The sequence below is a fragment of the Betta splendens genome, chromosome 6 (genome assembly GCF_900634795.4).
Source record: "Betta splendens chromosome 6, fBetSpl5.4, whole genome shotgun sequence".
NCBI lineage: Eukaryota > Metazoa > Chordata > Actinopteri > Anabantiformes > Osphronemidae > Betta > Betta splendens.
The window spans coordinates 12,099,743-12,121,351 of record NC_040886.2 but is presented as its reverse complement, the minus strand read 5'-3'; the positions used below and the strand labels follow the sequence as shown (position 1 = coordinate 12,121,351).

The 21,609-nt window shown below is 49.4% G+C and overlaps 1 protein-coding gene across 2 annotated transcripts in view; it reads right to left on the bottom strand.

Moving 5' to 3' along the window:
• Positions 1 to 21,609, bottom strand: part of roraa (RAR-related orphan receptor A, paralog a) — a 177,971-nt gene that overhangs the window by 45,357 nt on the left and 111,005 nt on the right. For both annotated transcript variants that reach the window (XM_029153663.3, XM_029153662.3), the window contains exon 2: positions 4,248 to 4,277. In XM_029153663.3, coding sequence (XP_029009496.1) covers positions 4,248 to 4,277 — 30 coding nt within the window. The remainder of the gene's footprint in view (positions 1 to 4,247; positions 4,278 to 21,609) is intronic.

The window sequence follows — 21,609 nt, the reverse complement described above, 5'->3', positions numbered from 1 at the left end:
ATTGATTTCCCTTTTACTGTGACTGTCCATCTCTCACTGTTGTGATTACACTGACCTATTTCAGAAAAAATAGCCATCTATTATAGATTAAACCAAAATGTCCAAAAAGAAAATACTCTTTGTGGAACAAACAAATGGAGTAAGATGAAACATAACCTACAGTACAGAGGGAGAAAAAGATTGTGTCAATTTGAGCGTTTAATGTTGCTCTGGGAGGAGAGGAAACAACGAGTTCTAGCACCACGCTGAGAATCAAATAACTTTCCACAGAAGGAGCGCTTGTGCTGAGTGGGGCCCTGCGTGGTCAATTTGGGCTCCGACAAAACGGCAACAACAATGAAATGATTGCAATATCGTTGGAGCAACAGTTAAACATAGCGGCGAGTTTCCAGTGAGAGCAGCGTATTCCATAATCTGCTCTACTGTACGTGCTACTGTATAGTGGTTTACTCTAATGCATGCGGGGCTGCATGCTTTGTGCTGATGATTCCTCTGCGTCCGTGTGTGTGTGTGTGTGTGTGTGTGTGTGTGTGTGTGTGTGTGCTCGTCCTGCTCCATTATGTCTGCGCCGCGCGTCTCACCAGACTCTCTCTCTCTCCCCGCGCGGCTCAGGGGACTCCGGCTGGCTGATCTTCATTATCAGCCCTAGCTTAACAATGTACTGGATGCACTTCCCACATGAGTGCAACTAACAAATCCCCACAGAGCTGAATCAAGGCAACAATGTGATGAAATACCTTCAAACAACCACTGAGCATGGAACACTGAGCTATGCAGAGACAACTCACACTGCCTCGGGCGATTCCACAGGAGTGCGCCTGTTGCCAAGCAAAATTAGACAGCAACTGGGACATATTATTCTCCTAAATTGGCAATGTACAGCACTATTAAGGGCCATAAATCTCATGTTTGATTAACTGAAAACACCTCAACTCACAGAGCCAATGCATTAACATTCGACAAACTAATAAAGCCAAGCGGGATCTGCGTGTCATTTAGCGTTAGAGCAGATGCTTTACAAGTGTAAAAGCTGTCATGGTGCTTCGCGAACACACGGAGCGTTATTGGGATTAATAACGCTGTTATGCAGCTCCAAACACAGGAGCGCAGGACTGCTTTCACGAGGAGGAATTTGAACTTCACAAAAGGCACGGAGCTCTGTCTCTTCCTGTCTTTTATTTTGTTAACTCTGATATCATTCCACTGCTTTTCCAAGGTGGCGCAGAGGAATCCACATCACCCGCTTCCCTTAAAACAAATGAGCGCAGACCCTTGACGAGAGAAACTCGATACAAGCTGCTAGCAAATATATGGCGATGCGGAGCAGGGCCATGTTTCTCAATCAGTGTACGGCGACTGTCACCACAATGGAGATAAATGTAGTGGGGGAAAAAAGTGCCTGTACACTGGTTGTGTGGGGCTGAAGGGAGGAAGCCTCATCTGTCTCCTCCTCTCCTTCCCTGCATTACGTTTGTACTACTGCCTCCCTCTGGCCACTCTATTCCCAACCTAACCCCAGACACACATATTCTACACGTGGGCCAAGATAATGAAGAAAATCATTTTAACAGCTCTAAAACATGAAGAAGTGGAATAAAATATTACTGCATGATTAGCGTATGTCTTATGTCACACTGTTCTCAACTGGGTTTTATTATTATCAGACGTTCCTCTTATTTGGACAATTTAGTCTTTAGTACGAGGAGCTGTGCAGCTTGAGTGGACGGGCAAGCTCTGATCCGGTGTTTCGCCGTGTCAGCAAAGTATCAGGATACTGTACACGCACAGCCGCGAGCGAGCGAGAGGATCCAAGTAATCGAGCGATCTGCCGCGGCCGCCGAAGAGCATCCTGGCTGCGCGGCCTGCGTGCGTGTGCGCCGGCTAGCTCGCCGCTGTTCGAGGCCCCAGGCTGCTGATGGTAGATTAGAGGTGAGACGTCTAATCGCAGCGTGATCAGCCCAGCGAGCAGCCTCTCTCAACAGGTCCAAACAGAAAGTGGTCTCACGGCCCGTCGAGGGAGAAGGTGACGGCACGTATCTGGTCCAACATCACAGATAAAACTATGTAAAAAAAAATTCAACAAAGCTGCTGATCTGTTCTCTCATCTGTCGTCAACAGAAGCTGTATTAGACGTCATGTACTGTACAGTCACTACCATGGAAAGTCAATAAAACAGAGCATATGTAAAACTGTCAGGGAAATGTACAGGAAAACCACAGCTGACATCTTGCTGAGAATTACAGCCTTGTGGTGAGTGCTGGCGAGGGGCCGCCCCTTATGGTGACTGAAGAAAGAAGGGGATACACAGAGAGAGAAGCCAGGATGCTGCCTCTGAGAGAAAACACAGCGAGGAGGCCAACGGGTTGTCAAAATAGGAGTGTTTGTGAGAGGAGAGGAGACGAGAGGAGAGGAGAGGAGACGAGAGGAGAGGAAACGAGTCTGCCAGTGAACAGCTGCCCCTGTAATTTATATTGATGAGGGGACTGGCATGGCAGGGAGCTTCTAGCAGTTTGATCACTCAGGCAGAGTGGGGAGTTAGTCAGAGACACGGCCCATCCCTGTGGTCTGGCTTGGACTGGGAAGACCTCCTAAACACACACCAGGAGACACACACACACACACACACACACACACGCACGCACACAGAAGTCTGCCAAGCTCCCGGCGCGAGCGGCGGCGTGCACCAGCATATTGGGGGAAGCCAATGTTTTCACTCTGAGAGCAGAAATAGATCCACAGCCCCACTATAACCATGTAGGGCACAGCCGTCTCCCCCATTATTACTCCACCAGCCAAATAATCACTAGGCTCCTTTACAAAAAAAAAAAAAAAAAAAGGCCACCCCTCCACATGCTCAATGACCATTAGCGGCTTCTCGTACACGCATCTCTGATGAGGTTCTACAGACGCTTCCTGTCTGTGAGGTACAGCAATCAGCGACTTGTTAGGGGGCTTCACTTTGATTTCCTCACACGGACAAGATTTGAATATTTCCCAGTGAAATGAGACGGCGTAGTCCAGTCTCTGCCCAAGGCTTTGAACCCAAGACTCCTAAATCATGCTCTTTGATTTGAGCCACCTTCCAGTGTAGAGGTGCTTAGCGCCGCACTAATTAAGATAGTGTGTGTGTGTGTGTGTGTGTGTGTGTGTGGGGGGGGGGGGGGGGGGGGGGGGGGGGTCAGGTCAAAGACTTTCTGTTTTACCTTGAAGACATCCTGATACAAACACGAACACCGACACACATCAAAAAACACCATCACCCTCCAGACAAGCAAATAGCTTAACACGCAACCGCGCTGCTGTTTTGACGGGGGTTGTTTGAGCAAAGGTAGATCTGTCTGGGATGGAGGATCGCAGCCTCTGCCCCGCTGTCTGATGTAAGAAAGAGGTGTAAGAGGGTGTTTTTCCAGGGCGAGCCTCTCACAATCAAAACCGCCAACTGGTCTTACAGAAAAGCCCTCTGGCCTTCCCTCCCTACAAGTTTCATCAGAGTGATCAGAGTGAAGGGATAGCCTTCAGGGCTGGTTTCTTCAATTCACACAGTGGGGTATGAAGACACACACACACACACACACACACACACACACACACACACACACACACACACACACACACACACACACACACACACAGCAGTGCGCTGCACAAAAGCGCCTTTACATGCTTTTCAATTGCGCTTCACACATGTCAAAACGAACTACAAATCTCCTGGAAGTCATCGATTCATCCGGCTTCGACTGTTCATCAATTCTTCATGAGCAAACTCGAGCTGAACAGACAGCGACGGGCAGGAGAGGCGAAGCTCGCTGGCGCGCGGCTGTGGCGCCCCGACCAACCCCTGCATGCGTCTGTGCATGTGCCTCTCAATAGCAGCGATACGATCAGAAGAATACAAACTGGTAGTTAATGCAGCCTCAGAGGTTAAAAACCACCGCACAACACCACATCCGTGTTGTTCAGCTGCAAGGCCCTGCAGAAAACAAAGAGGAGCCTCAACACTCTGTCTGCCTCAGCTCTGCAGTCATAAGACGGCGCAGCATTTGACTCGGCTCGCTGGGGTTATCATCTATTCTCTTCAGCAGGAAGGTGGAGAAATACTAAATAATCTAAGTGAGTAGTAATCACAGATCTAATTAAAGGTACTGGTTTATTACCATACTACTAAAGCAATAATATGCTAATAGGCAGTGATGAAATGGCTCAGACAGAAGAAAGTGCCTGATTAGTAAAAAAGTGTTGGTACTCACAAGTATGTGTCTTCTTTGTTACTGAGATACCTGAAAAAGAAAAGCAAACATGTCATGAAAACATGAAAATAGAAATCGACTATAAAGTATCAAGCACATCCCACTATTAACATGAACGTGTTTAGCCCTGACTGATGTTCTAATAGTGATGAATAAAGCGCCCCTGTGGTCCAACAGACTGTGGCTGTCCAAGGTCAGCGAGGTGGCGGGTCCGGGGTAATTAATGGTGCAGGCTGGTGTCCGACCCGCGGACACGCCGGCATCCACAACAAGGTGGCTGAGACTTTGAGCTCTGCGGGCGACGCATGGAAATTTATACCACAGCACACAACACGTGGAATACTAATGTTGTGCGCAGCCACACTGATTAGGCCGGAGCGCATGAGTAGGACAGCAGCCCAGAGCGAGGTCAGGGCCCCTTGACCTCAACGCTAGGTAGTTACCTCTTACATCATCCAATCAACCACTTCTATTGTATAGATATAATACTAAACATTAGCAGCTGTGAAGCCCTCTCAGATACTCAGATACAACCTTGGAGGAGCTACAGCTGTGACAGGACCAGAGTCGGGGCCGCCCGGCGTGATTCAGCCGGAGCTCTGCCGCCGCTGCCCGTGCAGCCCCCCCCCCCCCCCCCCCCCTTCGGGTGTCAACTCATCCAATGAGCCACTTTGGTTCCCGCCGCGGCCCCGTCTGCGGCAGCGGTCCGATGCCCCCGGAGCCTGACGTGGACGGGCGCACAGTCAGCCGCGGTCCCCGGCGGCCCGCTGGATGCTCATGCTTTGCGGGGCGAGAGCACACTAATAGATCTCACTTGTCATGCGGAAGCAATGGCTAATTTTTCTACAGCTTGCGTCCGAAACTCGGGGGACGGCCGGCTGACATGATTCAATAACTCTCTGCGGAAAAAAAAAAAGGCGTCTGGCCGGCGATAACAATGTTTCAGACACGTTTGAGGGGAAACGAGTCAAAGAGCAACGAGGGGGAAAACAAATAAGCCCCTCAGCCGCCTATAGACACACACATAGAAAGACATAACTGATATCAACTCCACTGAGCGGAAAGAGGGAAAACAGTCACCTAGGGGCCGACACTCTGTGATTGAGCTCTAACATTGTTCCAGTGCTCAGGGCCAAAAGCTTCCGCTCTGTCCAACGGTGACATTACCAGAGGAGGAAAATAAACAGCGAGCCGCTCTTAATTCTGCACTTCAGTCAAACACGGAGGCCAGCGAGGCCAGTGATGGCCCATTACAGGAGCAGTGGTTTCAAGGTGCTGCAACACGAGGCGGCTGGAAAAGGCTGCATGAAGCAGTTAACGGGCTCAGACAAGTCCTTAGACCATGTAAGGATCACAGCGGCTGCACTTAGTGGAAAATCTATTAGGGGGAAACAGCAATAGAAACCACAATAGAAATGACTTAAATCCACGGGTTGGTTTTAAATGCGCTGCACACGGCGTACACAAGGCTCCGAACGCGGTAGAGGAAAAAAATGACGCCTGGTTTCCTCAGAACTGATGCCTCTGACCAAACACCCTATTGTCATAAACAACCCTTTGATTTGCAAAATGTTTATGAGCAGAGGAAGTGGAAGAAACACTGACTCCGAGGTGTGCATACAGTGCATATGCCCAGGGTTAGCCACAAGCACCACGCTGCTGTCAGCGATAAAGTCAGGAAGCAACAGCTCGTCTGCTCTGGGACCAAGGCCAACGTGTGTGCACCTCAGAGTTCTAGACTTACAAACGTTGTCGTAGACCGTTCGTTATCAATGATTTTAGATGGAAGTAGTATTTTTTTTTTAATTCATACACTCCCATCTATCTCGCTTTTTACAGTAGCCACACACAGCATTTCAGGAAAACTACCGCCTTCACCAACGTGGCCTTCGGCCTGTTGCTAAGCAGGATGGAGGGAGCGGGAGGGCGGTTCTCGGGCCGGCTTCCTCCTCCACGTGTCATTCAGAACCCTGTGATTGGAGGTGGCAAGGAGAAGGGGCCGCGGCGTCAGCGGGTGAGTCAGACGGTGAGGAGGACGGCGTTAGCTCCGGGCGCTGACATCGGCGATGGCTGCCAGCTCGCGTCTCCTCCGCCGGATGGCGGCTCAGAGGTCGGTCTGGAGGTGAAGCTCTCCTTGGCTGACGAACTGGCGGCTGGAAACAACTTAGCAAGTTGGGGGTGGCCTGATGAAAGCCTACCTGCCTTGTTGGAACTGTACACCGTAAAGGAATGAAGCAAAAGGTGGCCGGGGTCTGTGCAAAGATGCAGCCCCTCATGGAGCGAGGGACGGTCGTCGCCTGCGATCAGTCATATTTTCCCCTCGCATTGGTAAACAATTGAGCCTGTTCTCGTGAGAGTCTGCCCATGCTATGGAGGAAGAGGTGGTTAACCTCCGCCACATCTATGTGCAGGGGGGCCGCACATCCTGTAAACATGCCACTGAGACAGGAGCAGAGTGAGCCCGGCGCCGTCAGCCGCGGCGCTGCAGCCGCTCGCTGAGCGCCAAGCGCCGGCGCCTCAAAGTGACAGCGTTGTAATGAAGTCTGAGGCGCACGCCGGGCTGTACGTCATAATTTCAGGTTCCTTAAAGCCTGACAGGGAATGATTATCATGGATGGTTATTGTCACCCTGCCTCGCTGGGAGACGAGGCGTGCTCTGGGGTTGTTGCACCGTGACATTCAAAGTTACAGTCTCCTTCATATAATGGAGCTGTCCTCTCAGCTCGCTAATGGGAGCGATCCATTTAACCTGTGCCAGAAACACACAGACGAGGAAGTTCCTAATGCGAGGCCTCTCCCGTGGGGACGTCACACTCCCCCCCTGGCTGCTCCCTTCCTGTTGCTTGATTCATTGACTGGCGCTCCTCACTTATCCTCATTCACTGCTCAGTCTGGGGAGACAGGGAGGCTCGCTTCCTGCCGCCTGCTCCACATGCCGCTGCTGCACGCCCGCCGCTCACAAGGACACAGCCGCCGCGGGAAGACGGGCCTGGTCAACACTATGGGCCTTGGTAATGGAAGCCGTACCCGGACCCGGCAGTACCGGAGCTCCACGACTTTACAGTCCCCATAGGCTCCTTAGATAGCAAAAGACACTGTACAGTAATTAGAAGATTTGCTTATTGTTCCGCCTTAATGACGGCTGTTATGTGGGACTGGTAATTTTAGACTACTCCTGAGGTTGCCGGTAATGATAGTGTCTAAGCCATGGTCTTCTTAAAGAGTAATAGATGTGGCCACGTTCAGCAGTCCATCTTTTGACTGGTGCCACCGGCCCCACTGACGAATTGCCCCCGCGTTCCGGAGAGAAAACAATTAGAAGCAATTAATGTGCTCCTCGTCGTCACCACGGCTGAGCTCCCAGAACAGCTCCAACTGCTTCCAAAGCATGTTCAACTGCAGTCAATGACGCTGTGCACTGGTATTAGCCCAAATGTACAGTCAGGCTTTGAGTGAAGTTGAATTTCAGCAGGCGGCGGCTTCCAGTAGTTTATTACTTGGGTGTTGACGACGTCTGAGCTGAATTCAGGACCTCTCTGCTGCTCTAACTTTGTGAAGGCCAACTTCCATATACAAAGTCATTTAAACAATCCTCCCATTCGCTGTGACACACTTATTAGCTATTATACTAATATAAACTATACATGCAAAAATTTAATGATTAAAAAAGCGCAATGATTCTAATCAGCTGCCCCATAATATACTAAAACACTTAATCCATGGAGAGACCAACTCTCTGAGGAGGCTCAAGAGAAAAATGACTTCTCTGTCTCCAGGCGCTGTTATTTCTGGTCATTTCTAATTGGTTTTAACTAAAAGCAACCACTCCGAGACTCCACAGGTTACTCCAATGCATCGCTGCGGAATTGTCTGCAAATAGAAGATATACATCCAAATTAGTTTTAGAGGACACCAGAGTTGCCTTTCAAAAAAGATGAAAGGAGAAAGGTCAGGGGGAAATAAAAGGAGACATGGCTTCCTGAAAAAAGGCAAGAAGCCAGAAGATCCCGATGGGGAAGGGGTTCTACCAGGGTGACCCTGAGATCGTTAAGCCTCGGCCGACTTGAGCTAGTGTCCCCCCCCCACAAATGTCTTCCAGGTAGAACATCTTCCCCTATGATCCGCAGTTCTGCATTGCTGGGCTCCAGAGTCTCCAGGTGAGTCCTCTGTGTTGTTTGGTGGCTCGTGAATTATACATGGCGGCAGAGGAATTGACGGTGGCCCAGGAGGCCCGGCGAACAGCAGGTATGGCTGCGAGGCAGATTGAAGACTCTGATGGAATTTTAATTGTACCACGGGGAACGTGGCAGTAAGTGCCACTGTTATATGTAAGACTACACAGGCTCGGCTTAAAAAAACGACGGGCGCCAAGAAACAAGGCGGCCGTACATCGTCCAAGCCAACGCGGCCAACAGTCACTGCCTGGTCTGAGGAGGACGTGACCCGTCTACTAAAATCTATCACCACACGTACTGTACAGTCCTCAAACCGCTCCCATTCAGTTCTGACGGGGCTCAGGTGAAGCGTCGGGCTTTCTGCTGCTCTCGACTTGTTCAAGCTCTATCCCAGGCTTTGGGCGGCGCTATACAGTAATTCTGCTGCGAGTGCGAGCCGGTCCCAGGGGGCCCGACGGATGCAGGAAGGCCCTCGGCTCTGGTCAAAGCGAGGCCGGGGGCACAGGCAGACCTCTGTGTGCTCTCCCTGCCCTGGCGGTTCCCAGCCCAGCAGTAATCTCCCAGTGATCCTGCCTCAACCACACATGAAACCCAATAGCCCTTCAGCCCGCACCATAAATAAAGACAAACCGCACTCAGACCACCCCGGCTTACTTCCCTGTTACTGAGGCGCAGTGAACAGCAGCCCGGGTAAGCCCGCGGAGGCCGTGTTTACACACTTACAGATTATGTGAAGCCTTTAACTACATAGATTCGAAATAGACGCCTTGTCGAATGGCTGTTTATTTCGAGTGTCGCAATTGCACGAAGCCATCGGCTCTCTTTTTAAACTGACAGAACGTAAACAGAGGAGAGACACCGCCACTGCCAATAACACAGTGCAGGTTGGAGGTTCACATTCCCTAGAGGTAACACTATATATTGCTGTACCACAACACAGTGTGGGGGGATTCAGCCGGGGAATACAATTACGGCACGTTTGGCTAAACATTTACAGCTCAGAGCGCGCAGCAGTGAAATAATGGCCGTCTCAAATTTAGATTCCTGTATGAAATCGCTTGTCTCCGCTTTTGTCTTAAAGGACGGCGCACGGGGCCACGTACTGGGGCGCATCACGCGGGGCGGCGCTCAGCTCATGTTTCATTGGCGTAGTAAAAAGAAACTATCGGAGTGGGTGAGCTCATGTGCGACAATCTGCTACCACAACCGCCCAGACGGTGCATGCGGGCGCGCTGCGATCACCTGGGGGGAGGCAAGACGCGCTCTGATGACAAACTAATGTCAGCTAATATCAGCTCCACAACGGCTGACTCAGAAATATATTGGAACCCTTTCATTACCATCACTCATTCAGTCTCTACCCTCATCCTGTAAAGTACAGTACAGCAGGCACTTGTCTAATGAACAAGGGCCTGTGGGGAAGGATCGTTCTACGCGAGTGTGTTGGAAGTCAAGGTCCCACAACAGTGGACTCGTGGCTCTGCTGATAAGGACTTGGCTGTAATTGCTCAAAAGGGAGGGAACTGCAGCCCCATTAGGTCTGGTCTTAGCACTTGCCAATAAGCCAAACGGCTCCTCTGAAGCCTCCCATGTAATGAAAACTTCCTCTGAGATGAATTACATATCTGTCAATCCACTAATTAATATCATGGACTTGTCGTTTTTGCCTCGCTGCAGTAGCGAAGCGAGTGAGGGCGGGCGGGCGGGCGGTTGAGCGAGCGAGGAGGCTCCTCTAAACACTAGACTTAGAGGAAGGAAGGAAGGGAGGCGAGCCAGCGAGAGCAACGCTCCTGTGATTCACTGCAGTCATGGTCTGCACTTAGTGCGGCATCTATTTTTCATGTATTTCATAATTAAAACCTGCGAGTTCTGTGAGCCTCTGTGCTCCACGCAGATCAAAGGTAGTCCTATTAGCGGGGAGTTCATCAGCGGAGCCACTCTTCCATTTCCAGGCAACCGAGTCATGCTTAAAGCACAAATACAGCGTAATTACACACATGTAGACTAACGGGACAGCCGCCGCCGAGCTGGACTATGATTAATAGAACACAGATCACCGCGTTCAAAGCTAACACAACAGACGCCTTTGCACACACCGAGAGCCCGCGTGCGGCGGCTTAAAGAGCTGGATGAAATGAAACGCTGGATGCATATTTCACCCGCCGCCTCTCGCGGTGCAGGTGGAGGGTGCTTCAGTTTGTTGCCTTCTCCCTCCCCGCTGCATTCTCTATGTAAATGTAATCGGAGGATAACACGGGATAAAGCTCGGCAGAGCAGAGACGCGATGCCTGCCTTCTGCGGGGATAGAAGGATACAAACCAAGCCCACGTGGTGCAATCAACCAGTGCGCGGCGGTGTGTTATTTAGCTGTCCCAGTGCCTTCTGGGTAAACCGACGCCACAGGGCGTGATGTCTGAATGTTCTCACCGACGCTGCTCATCACTACTGGGATCCTACCTGCTCCTAATTTAGGACAATCAAGAAACATTCAAATTGTTTGGGTTAGTTTATTGTATTTTTACAAGTCATTACAAAATAAAAGTCTAAATAAAACTACACACAAGTACTCAATTTCAATAATACTCTAGTCCCTAAATCCTATACTTTAATAATTATACTTGTGGTACTTTCCACTACTGGCAATTTGACCTGATCGTCACTGACAAACAAAACACAAACAATTACCTTTACCTTTAACATGTCTACAGGATCTGTCACTATAAAGCTTCCTGCTGCCGATCGGGTTATTCTTACGCCATTGCATAACAATGAACTTGTGGTGAAGTCGCATGAAAGAGGAGCTATAATTAGCCAGACGAGCGTTTGCACACTCGCCGGCGTCGTGGTGACGTCTGTGCCTCTTTTCCATACGGAACGCATACGAACGCATGGCTGAAGGAAGTCCAGGCTCCTGAGGTCAGACTGCCCCCGTGCACCCCAGCGAGGTTCACAGTCGGACCATGATAATGCTTTCATTCGCTTCTACAAACAGGGCGTTTGACCAGAAGGCGCAGCAAGATAACACATCAGCCAAGTCAGGTTACGAAGAGGACAGATCACGAAGGATAGCTTCCCCTGCGCTGCCTGGTGAAACTTTGCATTCACTACATATATTCCTGTATAGCACCTGCAGAGGAGCAGTCTGACCCTGTGACTGTATATCTGCTATAAGTGAAGCAGGGTCTAAGGTTGAGCCCCGGGTCATGTGCACACTGCAGCCGCGGCCATACGTTGTTAGCAATGCGAGAGCTCGCAGCCGTGCCCAGCAGTAATAATTAATAGCATAGTCTATAAGCATTCCATTAGGTGCAAGCAGCTGTCATAAACATCTTAATTAATTTACAAAGCAAGCAACTGGGGAATTATGGCGACGTAGAAATCTGCTTCCCTCTGCCGCTCCATAGCACTGGAACAGATCGGGCTTTTAAATTTTTAAACATGCCTTTCATGTTCTCTAGAGCACTAAAAAGCCTTTGAACAGTCGGCTTGTTAGGAGATGCACCTAGCAGCCCAACACCTACGGGTCGTCTCGCTATTCTTTTCACACGGTGACACCGGGTTCTGGGCTTCGCTTTGCCGCTCTGGCTTGACTCGAGGAATCTCTCTTTTCCCGAACCCCCCCCACCCCCTCCCTCCCTCGTAGTTCGCTTGTCACGGTGACATAACCGCACTGTTTTTCTGTCAGGCACACATTGCACGCGTGCGGCACGCTCCCACTTACACGGACGACTCATATTTACAGTGGAAATCACGATCAGCAGCTGTTTTAACACGTTTCCTGCAGTCGCAGTTAAGTTTCCATGTGATGCAACAAACAAGGCTTCGAGTAATGGAAGACCCCCCCCATCGCCCCCCCGCTGTGCGACTTATGTAAGAGTGACGTGACCCCTAAACAAGCTGGGAAGGAATAAGGTGCTGTAGCCAAAGCCGCGGCCGAAGCGCTCCTCTTCACCTGCTCTCGCTCACAAGGGCCAAGATTAGAGCGGCCACTCCATTATAGGAGAAAGGCTTAAGAGCATTTCCACTTTCAGAGCTGGGGTATCAGCAGCTTCTGACACTAAGCAGGGCTGACCCATCGTTTTGGAGGGGACTGGGAGCAGCGTCTCAGCCGTCTGCCCGGCAAAGCAGCAGAATCATTTTGTCCCGACCACACGAGTCCTTTCACAGAAATCCACCCGCAACATACGACCACAGCACACGTGTGATTGTTCCATTAGGAAGCAGGCCAACACCTCCTCGTGTCATTAATATATATGTATTCATCATCTGCAATTAGGAATCAATTTAACTATGCATAACATTACACTACACTATGCCATTTACCAAGCGGACATTGAATTTTAATGTGCCCATTACTCTCTGATGATAGCCGGGCATCACGTAACCCCCCCCCCCCCCCCCCCCCCCCCTTTTTTTTTTCTCACTCCCATTCTAACCTGTCTCTTTCTCTCCATCTCTCTCCATTTCAGCCCATGCCATATTTGCTTAACCCAGCCACTGTGACAGCACTCAATGCTAAAGCACTCCCAAGGCAGATGATCAAAGTCAGCAGTCAATTCACATTACAATGCATTGATTTGATGTTTCCTAACCTCCCAGGCCTTTCTCAAATGCTGCCAAGGACCTTGAGGATATTTCACAGTGTACCTCCTTCCCCAGCTTTTCTCTATCTCCCTCTCTCCCTCTCCCTCTCTCTCCCCATCTGTGTGTGAGACTGCAGCTGAAAATATGGTTGACAGAGATGCTTCTCTGGTCGTATTTGCATATGGTTTGAGTCTACATTATGCCTGGTTAAAAAAAAAACGTATTATTTAAAAATAACACACCCGACTCAAAGCCCAGAAGTAATTCATATGAGGGCGACCACTTCAAAACCATCCTCCTTTTACAATGTAATTACCGCCTTTCATTCACCTGCTGTTTCAAATATTGTTTTAGAGTAAATCACTCCCTTGTTCTCATATAGCACACTTCGTTTGCTTCTCATCACTTATTCATTTCCAATTCTTTATTGAGTCGACTTCTATGCTTTAGTGAGTGCCATTTCCCTCTGAGGGGATGTTCGGAGCACTTCCATGTTTTATTCAATTATGAAAACCTAATATGGTGGAAAGGTGTGCACAGCTCTCACTCATATCCATGCATTATTGCACACATATTTATTCCGTCTCTCGGTTGTTGGGTGGCGAGGATTTGAAGAGGCAGCAGAAAACACAAAGCCGCCCTTTTGTTTCTGCCTTTAACCCTGGCGTGTGCAGGGTTAATAATGACAGAGACAGAGAGCGAGAGAGAGTGAGCAAGAGAGAGAGTCGCCATATCCGTGTGTAACATCTGAATCTATTGCATCTGTTTTGCTGTGGAAGGGTGGAGAGTTATTTTATTCTTTTCTACTCAAAGGTTGTCAAAGAGCGTGAGCATCATGGCCACGGCACAGTGACACACTGACCTACAAGCACAAAGGAGAACTCGTCTGCCTTGATAAACACACGCACACACGTGTACACGCGAACACAGAGAGAGAGAGAGGGAGAGGGGAGAAGGGGCGAGCGAGTGCGAAAGAGACAAGAGCAGAGTGGAATAAGAATTATTGATTCATGTAAGAGAGGCATTCCTTCAACAGCATTAGTCATCATGGTTGTGTGCAGCGAGCAGCCTCTTTAATTATTCCTCACAAGCCAGACAAACTCACTGCCGCGTGAAGAGCGCCTATTGATTCCTGCCTGACAGATGGGACACATTGACTTATGCTGTAGCTATTCATAGACGCTACACATGTTAAGACAGAGGCGCTCGTATTCAAACTACAGAGCAGAGCAACGTTACGCTCGGACGTCGGGCAGCCGAGGTCAAACTGCAGAGCTGAGAACCTGTTGTTGAGTTGGACTGGAGATGATCAACATGTTAAGCAATGGGAGGGTTGATAAATGAATGATGATTGTATATGAGTTTCTATAAGTGTGTTTATATATACGTATCAGAACATTTGTGACCAACTAATTATATAAATTAAATGAATGGCACCTGCTCCAGGCAGCTTTACTTTTATATATTAATAACTAAGTGCAAAGCTGTGAATCATCACATCAGGGAACCAGTTTCTGCTGAACAGATGACAAATATATTATCAGCATAGTAAATCTTCACTGGACTCACTCGTGTGCTGGCATGTCTGCCCGTGCCTATGCGTACGTGTGCAAAAGACACACGTATGTGGTACATGGTGTACTGCATGTGAGGAAGCATACAGTATTTCGAGGGTGTAATCAAAAGTAAACGCCGGGACAAATATCCCACACTGTGGTGTGAGACCGCTGGATGAACCAAATGTGCTGTACGATATTAAAATCACACTCGAAACAGGAGGAAAGCGTTAGCGTTGAACTTGAACCGCAGGCCTGGTGAGGCTTTTTCCTGCCCATTCTCTGTGAGGTCTGTGCTTTAAAGTGCACCTCTATTGTTATTTCATGAGCGGGGCCCAGCACAGAGCCGGGGCCATGTCTGCGCTGTGCAGGGAGAATTCCCCTGCATGGCTACACAATACACAGACAGCACATTTAGACATGTCAGCCCCTAACTAGAGAACAGTCAGCGAGGTGAACTCACTAACCCCCGCGTCTTTACCACGTCTAGCCTGGCTGCTCTGGAAACCCCGGTTAAAAATGCAGCGGGCGGAGCTGATGCTGTGGGCAGAGCGTGCTGCTAACATGTGCTACGCACAACCCCGGTTAGGAAAATGCCACTACTGTACGCCTCATCACCGCTGCTACTTCTGTACTTACATAATTTACACACGCGGGGGGTGGGGGGTGCGGGAGCACAGAGGCAGGGGCTACAGGGAGCTCACGTCCAATCGGTTTGATCGTGCGGAGAGCACGGTGTGTGTGTGTGTGTGTGTGGGGGGGTGGGGGGTGTTCATGCCACAGTGGGCTGTGAGGACTACATGCTGAGATGCCCCTACGACATGCTGATAGACAGTGGAAAGACCCCACCCCTCCTCCTGCAGCTCCAGCAAAACATAGACGCAACAGGAACAAGGCACAGAGTCTGAGCACATTAGAGGCGCACTGATCCAAGACCATGGCATGGTTATTTATTAATCAGCTGAGCTTAGCTAAATGCCTGCTTAGATGAGGAGCAGGGAGCTCGCGGAACACTGCCGCATCGGCCCGCAGACGGCGGCGCTGTTGACATAATGCAACTTAAAATACATGATGCATTAACTTCAGATAAAGCTATTTGCCACAGCCGCTTCGTGCATTGCTTTTATTTTGGCGGGGCAAGCGCCGCTTCTCCATTAGCGCTCACGGAGAGTGTGAAAATAATGCAATCTAATACAGAGAGAGGGAAAAAAATCTAAAGCTTAGCATTGTGAATCCATTTGTGCTTATTTGGCTACAAAACGAAACATTACTACGCGATCCAAAGTAAACACAGCGAGAGCACACGGCAAACAAAGACTGTTTGCCCATTTGCACATTATTCATCTCCTAGGGTGATGGCAGTGATGAGTAACAGCATGGCGATGTTGTCAGTAAATATACTCTAACGTACACAAAATCACCCCTTTCATGTTGTACTTTGGAGTTCACTGGCACCGCAACACTGTGCGATGATAGCGTTTTTTTTGCCAATTTCAACACCTCACAGTTGGGGTGTCAGCACATTGAAATGGTGTTGAGAAACACAGCCTTTTAACTGAGAAGAAACATCTCTTGGAGGAGAAAAAAGAGAGGAGAGGAAAAACAGAATGGGATGCTATTCTCCAGAGTGAATCCCCCTCATGTCTCTTCCACTGTTTTTTGGCAGGCGGGGTAATATACAGGAAAGCACTGGCACACAACACTCCCTCTACCTGAGCACAAAGGGAAACATCTCAGCCTGGAGTTGGGGCTTCAGAGACTAATAGGAGGCTTGCACATCACCACGGGGAAACTGAGTGTTAAGCTCTCCGCTGGCTTATCCTGTTGATGCAAGCTTTACAGACCGAAGGTTTTTTTTTTTTCTTCGCTAACTTCTTCATTACTTCAGGAGCCTTTAAAAGGAGGAGCCACGAAGGAGTGATGGAGGTTTTTTAAAAACATTTGAGGAACTCTGCAGCAGGCACGAGAGGCGGGAAGCTGATGTGGTCATTACTAGACACTTCCTTTCATCATTTCTGAGACTACCTCACACACACACACACACACACACACACACACACACACACACACACACACACACACACACACACACACACACACACACACACACACACACACACACACACACACACACAGACTTCTGCAGCACTGAGCTGGGAGAGCCTAAGCCTCTTGGACAGTTCATTTAGGATAATGCAGTGATGAGAAATGGTGTGGGGGTGGGGTGGGGGGGGTGGGGGGGGGGGGCATACGTGTGTGTCTGCGTGTGCCAACTCGTGTCCGATAAATGTATCTTTTCAAAATGTCTAATCTGACTCAAAGACATTTCAAGCGAGATGCAAAACACGTCAGCAATGACAAGAATGATTATTTTCATAACCTGCTGAAACATAAAAAGGCAATCCAAAGTGCAGACTTATAATTATTTTATGAATTCAAATGAACAACACAAAAAGGATGTTTCTCAAAAGAAATTTTCACATAAAAAGGATGGGACAGAAATTATCTAGGGGCTTTTTTTCCTTTCTTCAGACTTCAGAAAAGAGAAATTTATTTCTGCCTTCATCTCTAAATTGGATGCAATTTATTGCCTCTCCAAAGCTCATTTTTCACTGGCTTGCAGGATCCATGGGCCATGGCAGGCAATGCGTATCTGCCCGCCTCCCCTGGCCTCGGGTGCTAATATGTGGAAACTGGCCGGGGGATATGAAGCCCAACCAATGGAAGAGGAGGCAGCGGGACAGAGGAGAGAATCAATCCCTAATCGCAGAAGAGTAGGCAGTAGGAGGGGTGTAGAGGAAGTGAAAGCAAAAAAAAAAAAAAAAAAAGAATCAGGAGAGAGGAAAGACAGAAAGCAGTGTGTTTACCAGCAGACATTTGGATGCTGTCAGCTGACTGCAAGAGCTCTGGGATATCAGGAAAAGAAAAGGGAGTTATATAACCAGGCTGTTAGAGCAGGGAGAGAGAGTGCAGGCGACAGGCAGACCGAGACAGAGGATGAGAAAGGGACGCACGCACACACGCACGCACGCACACGCGCACACACACACACACACACACGCGTGCACACACACAAACACGCACGCACGCACGCACGCACACACACAAACGCACACACATGCATATATGCACGCTCGCACACACACGCACATGCATATATGCACGCACACACACACGCACACACACACACGCACACACGCACGCATATACGCACGCGCACACACACACACGCGTGTGCACACACACACACACACACACACGCATGCACACACACACGCACAAACACGCACGCACGCACGCACACACACAAACGCACACACATGCATATATGCACGCTCGCACACACACGCACATGCATATATGCACGCACACACACACACACACACACACACACACACACACACACACACACACAGTGCCATTTAAAGTGACAGAGACAACATGATCAAAGGGAGCAGAGCGAGCGGTGCACTGTGTCGCCTGCACAGACACCACGCGCAGACAGGTGAACGTCCAACGCACACTTTGGGAGCGCACGGCGTGAGAGCAGCACCGAGGTTATTCCATCCGTCACGTCGGCGCTGACGCGGAGGACGGCGTGAGGCTGCGGAGGTTTCCAGCCAGACCCAAACACTCTATCCGCTATTGTGACTGGGGCAGGACGTAGAAATAGGGAGTTAATGTGAGAAAGCAGCGTCTGACAGCACGCATGCGGCGCTGCCAAACGTAAACATTACGCGCACTTAGCTCAAGGTGCATTCTGTCCTGTGACCTTGCTGTTACTCTTCCACAGCGCAATGAATAACTATCGCATTTCTTTGGCTGACAGCTGACACCAAGAGGCCCAGGTGATATACGAGACATGACAAGTGATTCTAATTAAATGTAGGGCTTGTGGATGTAAAGTGGCAGGAAGGGAACAAATCCTGTCCAGGCAGCGAGCGGCAAAGCGGCGTGCCTCGCTCCAAACGAGATGAGCCGGGCTGTCAGGGCTGCCTCAGCTGTCCTGTAAACCCGGGCCCCGGTTCCCCAGGGGGAGTGACAGGTTTCAGCTGGAGGGGAGAAGGCTCACCGCGAGCCTCCTGCCCTTCCGCAAAAACAAACGCGTGACACACACAAACAGGCAAAGCAAAAAAAAAAAACAAAAACACAACACACACAACATGTGCACCATGTGCATTTGTCACATAACTGTGTACTAACAAGGTACAAAGCGTGGTCGTCGGAGTATCCGGCGCCCAGAAGAAGCCTGTCATGAATGCATCGGCTCCACTGTGATTTGGTGACTGAATGGAAAAACAGGCTACAATCACAAAGAAACAGTAGCTACAGGAAGGAAGACACCTCTGTTGATGCTGCATCCCGCTTGTGCTTTCACCATGACTGTATTCATCCAGCTCAGCTTGAGAACAAAGGCCTAGACACGGTGAGAGGTTCTTTTTTTTCTCTCACAGACATCAGTTTTTTTTTTTGGGTTGATGTTGTTTTTCAGGACATGGCAGAGGACCCATTGGTACTCAAGGCAAACATCAGAGTGTCAGTATGTGACACAGGACTGCACTTTACAGAGGACACTCACGGGGGCCCTCCGCTTCCCAATCAGACCCCCGGAGACAGGCCTCACCGAACCAGTTAACCTCTGACCCGTCTCGAACAGCTCCAGCCCCGAGAGTAACGGTCACCCAGTTAAAACGAGCTCGCGGACTGACGGGCCCAGTCATGGTGGTTGGCATCTGTCCACTCTCAAATATGAAGGACGGCCAGGAAATTTCCCACATACAGTAATTCAAAGTCACGGTTCGGCGGCTCCTGTTCTCTCCAGCAAGACAAAGTTCTAAGTGGACACATGTGGTGATAACCTGTGGATGTTTCCACCAGGACGGGATAATGTAATGTCTTCAGCATGACAGCGAGAGTGATTTAAAGGCTGCGCTTTGGAACGTGGGCTGTTGCTGCCTGGTTTTTCCCTTTGCCGCTCCAGAAACACAAACACAACTTCTCCTGCAAGTTATTAGTTCCAATGTTTGAAGTTATCTGGAAAAAAAGAGAGGTGCTAATAAATAATTACACCCTGAAGGAGGGTGGAAAAGTATTTCATACAGATTTAAGCCTAAGGTCAAAAACAGCTTATGCATAAAACTTGTTTTGATACCCTCAAAATTCTAATAATGTAGTCTCATGGCCCATTATAACACACATTAGGATGATATTTATCTCTGATGTTTTGTCACATGACTCTGCTTATGGAATATGGAATTATTATTATTATTTTGTACTTATGAAACAGGAGCTAGGGGCATCTGAGAGAGTTATTGCAGCTGAGTGCATAGGAATGTACAGGTACAGTAGCTCCCAGACAATCCCTCAGTCACAACCCTCCACCAAATCTAACATTAAATCTGTACTAAAGAGGCCACAAGGCCAAAAGTAACAAACAAAGCTGGATTGAAGTATGTGTCCAAATGAAGGCGAGCCTCTCTTTTACTGTTGATGTAGTGGCGTTAGCAACCATCGCTGGCTTTGGTTTTTCACGTCCATAAACTGGAAGAGGGGGCCAGGGATGATTCTAATGCACCACAGGTCCACCAGTTATTCCGATGTGTGTAGTCAGGGGTTTTTGGCCCTTTCCTGCCCAACATCTGTCTTTTCAGACACTTGCTGCAGGGCCTCGATCCATTTCCTCGGCCCTCAGTAACTCCGCCCCTTGTCCAGCCCGCAATCCCTCTATTTTGGGTGTCTCGCAAAGTCGCTGATGTGATTAGAGCGGATGATGATTACAGTTACATAACAGAATCAAATTAATGTGTGGACCGAACACAGCGGTGGCAGCAGGAAATCACTCCAGCCTCCCTCTCTCATGGTCGCTCCCCTGCTCCCCGTCCTCACCCGCCGCCCCCTCCAGGAGCACGCGGACACACCCCTCGCTCCTCCCTGCCCCTCCCTCCAGTCAATTAAAGTCACATCGAGGGATTACGAGGAAGTAGGTCAGTGGAGCATTGCTAGGGGAAAAATGCAACGCACCACGTCAGAAGTCACTGCATCGACCTTGTGGGAGACCGAACCAGCAGCATGCTCCCTGTGATGTCATCCTGCCTGCAACCAACGCCGGGGCTCCTCACTGAAACCAGGATCAGTTCCCTCAGACTACCTTGGACCTCATCTGGATTATTGTGCAGGAAACCCCCCTGGACGGGAGGCAGGGGAGCTGGGCCTAGGAGGTGGACATGTGATATTCCTCTATTCCTGAACGAACCCGCCTTCTGTGCAGGATTATACAGAAGCAGTGGTGCAGGCGAGTAGAGCCCCACTGTGGTGCAGACAGCGGCCCCCGTGTAAAGGCCCAGATCCTCCACACAGGTTAAACTGTCCCCCAGTCACTGTGTGAACAACACGAGTGGCCTCCACTGTGTGAGGGACGCTCAGCAGGGGGCGCGAGCGGCGAGAAGCTGCGCTCGTGCCACGAAAGAGCGGCGCAGCTGTCAACATATTGTACCGCATTTGTCCAACTTAATCTGCCTCACACGCGCCGATTCTACAGAGGAGCCAAAAATAATGGGAAAGCAAGTAACAAGCTTGTCACCGTGGCGCATTAACAAGTGAAAATTATCACCAGCTCGCCAGCTGTGAACGACTTGACAACTAATGTAAAGAGGGTTTTTTTCCCCCTGTGACAGTTACAGACGTGTCGGCTCGTTTAGCAGCGCCACATATCGAGATGACACCGGATCTGAAGTGAAGGGATGCTGAGTTATCGCTCTGTAATAGTCCGACTCCGATCAAAGTAAATTTCAGCAACAGTGTCCATAAACATTTAGTATATTTTAGTTCTGTGTGTAGTTAGTGTATCCATAAACTGGTCAGTTTGTGCTGGTTTGTTATTTTTATTATCAGGACTTCATCATTTGAATGAAGGTCTATTAAAAGGTTTCTAACCTAAGGCATGAACATAGGCTGAAATGCAAATACTAGAAGGTAAGAAGCACTTGATGTTGATCCATGTTAATATAAAGCTGCTGCACCGACAAATCTTATTATGACTAAGCTTCC